General features: G+C 32.3%; 2 protein-coding genes across 2 annotated transcripts; both read right to left on the bottom strand.

Annotated features, from left to right (window-relative positions):
- Positions 1-2,215: 2,215 nt before the first annotated feature.
- LOC105137310 (uncharacterized) lies at positions 2,216-3,273 on the bottom strand. The gene is made up of 2 exons (XM_011043014.1): positions 2,982-3,273; positions 2,216-2,846 (listed from the first exon to the last, which is right to left on the bottom strand). Exons 1-2 carry the CDS (start codon positions 3,130-3,132, stop codon positions 2,236-2,238), a joined length of 762 nt encoding a protein of 253 aa, XP_011041316.1. The 5' UTR covers positions 3,133-3,273; the 3' UTR covers positions 2,216-2,235.
- Positions 3,274-6,902: 3,629 nt separating this feature from the next.
- LOC105137309 (metacaspase-9-like) lies at positions 6,903-8,484 on the bottom strand. Its single transcript, XM_011043013.1, has 2 exons — positions 8,053-8,484; positions 6,903-7,883 (listed from the first exon to the last, which is right to left on the bottom strand). The coding sequence occupies exons 1-2, from the start codon at positions 8,405-8,407 to the stop codon at positions 7,291-7,293; spliced, it is 948 nt and encodes a 315-aa protein (XP_011041315.1). The 5' UTR covers positions 8,408-8,484; the 3' UTR covers positions 6,903-7,290.
- Positions 8,485-9,070: the final 586 nt, after the last annotated feature.

Raw genomic sequence — 9,070 nt, 5'->3', positions numbered from 1 at the left:
AATCAAGTTTGTAACTTTGGATAAGCACCGTAATTAATTGTGGTCACCAGCTGGAAGCCAAATTAATGTGGTTGATGATTATTATTGATAATTGCACGCAGCAGGGATCGTGTCTCCCACTACAACTGTTACAATGCTCCCAGCACAAGACGCCATGATTGCTACCTTGGGAATCCTAGAGAGATGGCTGGCTACTGGGTGGTTGGGTGGCCCTTTCCATGGGGGAGATTCAACGTTGTCTTCTTTGGTGTGGTTGTTTTTAAAGTTATTTTAATTTAAAAATATATTAAAATATTTTTTATTTTTAATATTCACATATTAAAATGATTTAAAATCATAAAAAAATTATTTTATTTTTTAAGCCGTTTCTGTTTGGGCTACAATCCAAAACGGCGGCGAAATAACGGAAGTCCCAGTAGCATTTGCATTTTTTTCTCAATTTAGTATATGGATTTTATTTTTATTTTCATTTTAGTGCATCGATTTTTTTATTTAAATCCCGATCAAGCACTTCCATTCACATTCCATCAATTTTTCTGTTATTTGACAGCATGTTATTTACCCTTAAATCATCATTGGTACTCTTAGTTTTTATGTTATTTAAATAAAGTGCATTAACTTTAATGTTTTTCATTTTGATACACTGAATTTATTTGTTTTTATTATGCCAATCAAGTGCTCTAGTCAATTTGTCATTTTTTTTAATATGGAAATAATTTTTTCAATTTTTTATTATCTTATGTGGATTCTTTTTTTGTAAAAAATACTTTTAAAATAAAACTATTTTTTAATAAATACTTTGAATTAATATAAATCTTTAAAAAATTTAAATAAATCATTTCAAGAGGTAAAACTCTTTTCATTTATTGCATGTCGTCCATGTAAAGACTTAATGCAATTAAAATATCTATTATTTTAACTAGATAAATGAATATAGTGTGGCTTTAACATAAATAGAAAGTCGATGAAATCACGATGAAGAGAATTGCTTGATAAAGGAATGCAGTCAATTCAAAAAAGAGGATAGGTGCCACATTAAGATAATAAAATATTTTAAATGTATTAAAAATATTTTTATTTTAGAGGGCACGTTTTGTTTTTTTAAAAAATACCCACATAATTAGAAAATGAAAAACCAACTAAAATACTTGATTGGGACAATAAATTTGGTGTATTAATATTGCAATTACTGGACCGTTGGTGTCTATCATGTCCTTATGAGTTGTGAGATCCCACAGCATGTGATTTACACTAATAATTAACACTAATAATTATGATTTAGATAGGTACATCGTTTACCATCCTATTATTTAAATTATAATGTCTATGATGAATTAAATTAAAAATAATACTCAATTAGGTTTGAGAATTTCTATAAAAAAACATAAATTATCCATGATGAGAACACTTGAGCTAGAATACTTGTTGGTGTTTGTATTTGATATTATAGTGTACGTATGGTATTTTTTAACAAAAAATATATCTAAATAATATATATTTTTTTTATTTTTAATATTAGTATATTAAAATTATTTGAAAAAAACAAAAAAAATAATTTAATATATTTTTAAACAAAAATTCATTTTAAAAAATTAAAACAGAAAAAAAAACATTTATCCCAACAAAAAAAAACACAAAAGTACGTTTTGTCTATCCCTTTATCTTAAATACCAAAAAGAAAAGGTTAACAAGACAAAAAGACCAAAGAAGAAGACTATGTTTGTTTAATCTGCATGATTGTTAATTAGCCTAATCCAAAAAAGGATGCTTTTGCCTAAAACAAAAAGTTAGTGTTTTTGCTTAAAAAATCTAAGCCGGTATTCAAACCAGTGCATGTTCTAGATCAAGAATTGAAAGGACTATCTTATTTTTTTATTTATATATATATATATATATATATATATTATTTTGATGAATCAACTAAAATTTGAAATAATATAAGATTTTAACTACATCACGTTCAGTCAATTCACCTTTATTTTAGTTTTTTTTGTTAAAAACTTGGCTTTGACCGGCAGAACCGGTCTAGGTTACTATGAGCAATCTCCAAACGGTAACAAATTGAAACATAAAAAACAAATATGAACATAAAAAAAAAGACAGGAAACGGATGAAGAACTTGGTGATTACATGTAAGAAAAATTAAGAATGAATCATGCAGGAAAAAAAGGAATTTTTTAAAATTATATATTTAGTGTTTTCATGCATGTACTTATGTGTGTGTGTGTGTAATGGTCAAAAGAAAAGGCAACAGGTAGCTAATAATAAAATTGTAATCAATGAAGAGAACAAGATCTTACCATTAATGGTGTAACGTTTGGAGAATCCACTGAAGGCTGAAGGCGTGAACTCGTCAAGCACGGACACAGGGCTAGGTTGCTGCAACAATGGATGGTCATGACCTTTCTCTGGTCTTCCCTCATCATCAGCATCATTACCAGTGCCAGCTACACTACTCTTCACTACATCGATTATTTTCTTTAGTGCTTTTAAGTCTTCATCGCATTTTTCCAGTGCACCTAGCAGCCTCCTTCTCTTCTCGGCCACGGCCAATTCGGAGGCTGTCAATGGTGGAATATCACTCAGCCCCATTAGTCTTGCCACCAGGGCTGGTGGAGCCCGGAAACGTTCAGGGGAGTTCAAGGATTTTGAACGCCTTATTTCTGCTGGCAATGCTGGACTTCTTGGTACTATATCACACGAGAATCTTGGGGGATCTTTGTTTTCTTGTTGTAATGAAGTGGAAGAAGAAGATGGTGAAGCAGAAGGTTGTGATGGTGTTGGTCTTGGTTTTTGCTTTGTTTTTGTTGTTGGTGAAGAAACTCCATTTCTTTCATGCTTTTTCCCTGGAAAAATAATGTAAGATAATATAATTAATTACAATTACTCGTCTACTTCCAACAGCCTAAGCTTTCAAATTAAGTAGTTCGTTAATAAATTTACGAGCTTGCAATAAGAGAGAAATCAGCAAAGAAATTTACCAAAAGTGAGGAATCTACGGCGATTGTGGTACTTGTAAACTACTTGGAAAATGCCAGACATGCACCCGATGCTCTTTGAACGAATTTTCTCGGGTGCCGGAGAGCTTTCTCGCCGGGAAGATGAAGAGAGCGAGGGATCTTGTCCCTTCATATTTCTCCAGCTCCTTCTCTACCTGTGCTTTCTCTTTTGGGGCGAAACAGTTGTGTTAAAAGAGGGATGCCATGTAATAAATTGTGAGCAAGAAAGAAGATGTGATCTTGTGCCTTAAAGTTAAAGCAATTGAGAAAACATTATAACACAACAAGAAGAAAAGAGAGAGAGGGAGAGGCAAAAAGAGAGAGTGATTAAAGCCATGTACGTGGGTTCCTTTTTGGAAGAGCTCAGACCACTGATGGTGGGATGTGGTGGGGGACTAGTTTATGACAGCCCTTTGATTTTCAGATTGCCAGGCAAAATCTGATGAGCTCAAGAAAAATAAAGTGCGATGAGGCTGCTTTTTTCACCCTGATTCGTTTATTTTATGTTCTTGGCAAGTTGTAGTATATGCTACTCAAGATGTGAAAGATGGCATGGGGTTTCAATGGCTCTAGTTGTTTAAATTGAGTGCAATACATGGATGCTTCATACTTTTGGCCTTGAAAATCTTTTATTGTATATTATATAAATTAAATTGAACCCAGAAATGCAATTAATGGCATGGAACATCTTGTTGATGTGTTGATGAACAAGTTAAACAAAGCAAATTTCAAAAATAAATAAATAAATAAATGTGTGAAATGATCAAGCTAAAAAAAACAATCATTATTTTTATTTTGATTATTGCATCATATTTAAATTTTATTAAGAGATTTTACAGATCTAATTTTACGAAGAATCAACTTGTTCCACCAAGCTAAAATTAAAAATGCCTTTAATTAAATTAGAAGCAAAAGATCATGTTTATTTTTTATTTTTTATTTTTCTAGCTATTTCCATATTTTAACTATTTCCCTATTGTTTTTTCATATATAGATTATAAGTCAATTTTCTTAATATATAAATAGTTGATGTATTATCTCTCTAGTCAATTTTTAATGTTCATCGTCCTTAATTTCCAAATATATCAAATTTGCTATAATATTAGGATTTTAAAAACCCTATTTTTTTTTGGCTATAAGTTGCATCATTTAATATCATTACGTTTTTGGGTTTTTTTTTTTTTTAGAGGATTGCAACCATTTAACAAAATTTGTGTTGGCATATGTGCTCATCCAATTCAACCAACTAATTCTAGCTAGGTCTTGGGGTGATTTTTCGATATCTTGTCTACATCCTCTCCCATTTTGGTCAATGTTTAACGAGGATATAATCCTAGTCTTGAGACATGATCACTTGGAACCACCAAAACGTTTTACCATTGCAAATTCATGTGTATATATACTTGCAGAATTGTACTCTTATCCCATATATAGGCTGTAGTAGATACATGTGTCTGCTACGTTTTGTGATTGTCAGCTACATCTGATCACACAAACATTACAGCTTCTAATCCTCTCTGCATATCTAATCTCTTAGCTTTCTCGTGTTTTTTATATATAGCTTTTAGAATTGTCTGCTACATTTTCATCTTTAATCAAAGTAATAGCTCTGTAAGAATCAAACTGCATAATTAACCTATTGGTTTGAAGACAATCAGTGCTCAAAAGCAAGCCTTTTGAATTGTCAAAAACTGGGTTTCATTGGAGTTATGCTATCTTAAGAGCAAGAGAAAATGAAAAGAAATATCTCTTCATAATTTCCAAGAACTCCATCGATCTTTGATTGACTTGCAGGAACATTCCGTTTCAGCGTGGCTAAAGGAGGAAGTATCCAAGATGAATCACTTTCTCGTGTAATGTGCTGTACGCTTTAACTGGCACATAAAGGAAAGGAGTGGTGATGTGATGAAGGAGATAACGAGACATCATTTTCCAGGACTTCCCTGCCACCTCAAGCACGGGGCAGGATGCCATGTCTTTTAACTACTACATGTCTTTGCTTTTATAAAAGTTACCCGTCCTCACACCCCACCACAAAACAACAGTGCCGAGGCTCACAGGCGGATGTTTTGGGGAGGATGGACGCGTTTTCTCTGCGATACTGTCAAATGTTGAGCAATGATGAAAGGGTTTTTGGTGTTAGCTTATCTTGTCATTCTCTTCAGTCTCATGCTGCTGGATACAAGATTTGGACCTCTTGACACCTTTCTAGTTAAGGACATGGATGTGTTTATGTTCTGTGGCTTCTTTGACCCATGTTCATCATCTCAGTTAAAGCCTAAAACCAAGAACAAAGAGGTGGGGTAGAGATTTGTTTGCTTTCAAACAATTATCCAGGCCAAGCTATTGTGGTCTGTTTGTTTGTTTTAATCATGGGTTACAAAGAAAAAAAATACACAGAAATAAAATAAATTACTTGATACATAAAAGAGAGGAGACTCCTCGTAATTCACTATTCATATGATTCATTTTTATTTTTTTTTACATTTCTTTCCTTTTCACTTTTTCATTTTCATCTTCTTTCCTCAATTTTGTTCTTTGATTTTTGCTTTATTTTGATTTTTTTTCATATTTTTTTTATTTGTTTGCTATAAATTAAATTATTGTAGTCTTGAATAATCATTCCGAGATTTGATTTGTGGTTATAATTAAATAAAAAATAATAATAAAATAAAATTCTTAAACCCAATGGAGTCTATAACCTGAATCGTGAAGCTTATAGGAAAATTTATGAAGTTTGGGTCGATCCAATATATCGCCATTTTAATATTAAAAAAAAATCATAAATTTTTTTTAAAGTTAAATCATGTTTTTTGCTATTCTTCTAGATTGCTTTTATCAAGTCGATTAGGTCAATTTCACATAATTTAATCTAAATTTAATATAGATAAAAAGTTAGATAAAAAAATTTCAAGATTCATTCGTTATATTGGATTTAATAAAAATAAAAAATAATCCCTTCTACTAGACATTTGTTTTACATTAAAATTATATTTATTTCTTGAAAAGTGGTTTCCTGAAAATTACTTTCTAAACTTTTTTAAATTTGTTTGCTATTAAAAAAGTTGATCAATAGAAAATACTTTTCAGTCAAAGAAAAATTTAGCTTATTTTTAGAAAAATATTTTTCTTTTATTTTGAGTTGAAAACAATTTCTGGAAGTTATGAAAAATTTATAATATCATATTATTTGCTGATTATATCAAATTTGGTCCTCAAACTTTTGATTGCTATATATATTTTATTTTGAATATTTATTTTTTAATTTTATCTCTTAAAATTTAATTTTCATATTGACTCTGGTCCTCATTTTTATAATTGTTATTTGTCTTTTCTCTTATTTTTTTATTGAAATTTTTTATCTTTCAAATTTGGTCCTCATTCTTTTGATTATTATTTATTTTATTTGAAATAATTTATGAAATTTTTATTATTATTATTTTAATTTCTTCATCTTTTATTTTTTTATTTTTAGATTTGATCTTTGTTATTTTAATTATTATTTATTTTATTTGAGAAAATTTATGAAATTATATATTTTTTAATTTCATTCTCATTTAAAATTTTCATTTATAAGATTTTTTTCTTATTATTTTAATAAACTTGAGAAAAATAAAACATTAATAAATTATTTTTCAGTTCATTTTCCATAACATAACCAAATACTAGAAAGTGTTTTCTAATTTATTTTTTATTATACTATCAAATATAAAAAATATAATTTATTTTTCTGAAATTTACTTTCTTGAACTTTTAAAAAAAAATCTATTTTTCAACAATCAAAAAGATAATTTTTATTTTTCAACAAACAAACATGTTTTTATTTGAATCACAGTGTAGCACACGGCAGAGTAAACTAATAGAAATCTAAATAAAATGACTTGAAATAAACTATTTAAAAGAAAATAAAGTAACATATTTAATGCTTTATTGATAGTTGAATGTCTGAATCTTCAGTACTGGCATAACTTATTTAGAGGCCTCAACAAATAACGATTTTCTTAAATTTAGACAAATAATTGTTCGGATTAACAGCCGGCCCATCTTTATCCGACATTGGTGGTTCAGATATTGAGAAGAAAACTTTGAGTGTTTGGTAAGAAGTTCATCGATCAAATTAATTGCTGTTCACAAGACATTATGCAAGAATAAATGTTTGTCAAAGCTTTGAGGAGAGGCACAAGGACGTGAGCCTCTTTATTGGATGCCACGTTTATTGCAACAAGCACAAGGCAAGTGACAGATCAAAGCACAGACAACCACCAGCCGACGACCTCATGAGCTTAGCAACCTAGAATTCAGGCTGCCACAAGAAAGTAGCAATAGCATTCTGATCACTACAATACAAGCAAGGATGCTGTTGCTCAAACCCTTGTGCCTGTAACACCTCGCTGGCCATTGTCACAAGCTGCTTATTACTAAGTTGACCTGAATGTTGCTTCAACACCATCTGCACTGCGTTGCTAAATGCCCCATACGCTTTTCCTCCACCCTCATTCGGGCTCATATCAGCGGAAGTCTCATTTGCTTGGCAGCCACTAAGTAAAATTCCCTCGTCTGGTTTTAGTGAGTCAAATAGGTCCCATTCAAGTGGTGGCAATCTGTACTTGAGGCTGGCATCAGATCCAAAAAACTCTAACAAGTGGGTGCCAACATCAGATGTGTTAATGTTCGTTAGAGATGTAAGGTGTTGCAGTATTGATTCAAATGGGATGGATTTAGGGTTAGGAGAATGCACTGTGGTATTATTTGCTGTGATGGTGGCATTAGGCCCTATTTGCTCTTTCTCTTTGTCAATTAGGCCACCACTGTGGCATGAATCAGAAAGGATGGTTAAGCTTGCCCCTTTTGGCAGCCGGTTCACTAACTGCCTGAAATCCACATCTGCATAATAGAGAATAACGTTATTCGCTGGCAACTGAATCCTACAGGAAAACCTTAAGAACTCAAAATAATGTTGCTGATCATAGTCATGCTTGATACAGTCGTCTGATCTTAATCCTAACATGCATACGCCTGATCGCATATGGCCTGGATATTTAAAAACATTTACCAGTAATGAGATTAAAATCGCAGGGCACAATAGCCTCATCCTGCCTGAAAGCATGGCCAGGTTTGTTGGATGGAATCCATGTTCCATGTCCACTATAATGGAAGAACAGAACATCCCCTGCTTCAGCTTGATCAATCATGTGACCAAGTGCCCTCTTTATGTTTGCACCAGTGGGAAGAACCACGGACCCTGGTGCATCAGTTAGGAGCTGTACATGGCTAGCATCGAACCCGAACCGTTTCACAAGCACTTCCTTCATGGCTAGCACGTCATTGATGCATCCATGCAACTCATTTTGGGTGTCTGGATAGTTGCAACCTACTAAAACAGCCATCCTCTTCTTTCCCATCTCCATTTCTGCAGGTAATCTGAGTACAAAAACAAGGCTAGGTTTCAGTTTCTTCTTTGTTAACACTGCTTGGATTGTGTTCTGTGGTTTCATATTTATGCGTACACAAATATTTCCTTGCACGTATATTTTGCTTGCATGTTGTTTGAAGCAACCATTATATTTTATATATTGCATAACTTTCAAGGGTGGAAAGGTTAGTTAATGGCAAAATTATTGGAGCCGCAAAACAAATAATGCTCCAGATTGCGTTCAAAAATCAGTTTTCTATTTGATGGCCGGCTTGGCAATAGGGTTTGCTTGTACTACTGCTTCTCTGACTACCTTGCAAGGTCATCTCCAAATACTAGTTAGGCAATAAAGAATAATTGGGAAATTTTCGTTAAAAAAAGAATTAGCTGTGCAATTTGAAAACAAGGACTCGTCGTTCCATGGTGATTTTATTGCTGGTTTATATTTATTTATTTTTTTTAAAAAAAAAACGAGCCATCTCTACAACCCCACGACCACCGCTGCAGTCAAAACCACTCTTCCAAGCTCCACAGTCACCCCAAACCCATAACGGTATCCTGCAACCTCAACTTAGAGTTATAGCGAGATTTCAAAATGGGGTGGTGGAGATTGTTGGCTTGATTTGGTGGTGATAGGCGCTGCATCTTTACAAGGGTA

The sequence above is a fragment of the Populus euphratica genome, unplaced genomic scaffold (genome assembly GCF_000495115.2).
Source record: "Populus euphratica unplaced genomic scaffold, PopEup_1.0 scaffold66.1, whole genome shotgun sequence".
Classification (NCBI taxonomy): Eukaryota; Viridiplantae; Streptophyta; class Magnoliopsida; order Malpighiales; family Salicaceae; genus Populus; species Populus euphratica.
Note: the sequence above shows the minus strand (reverse complement) of the source record. Positions and strands in the feature narration are given on the sequence as shown.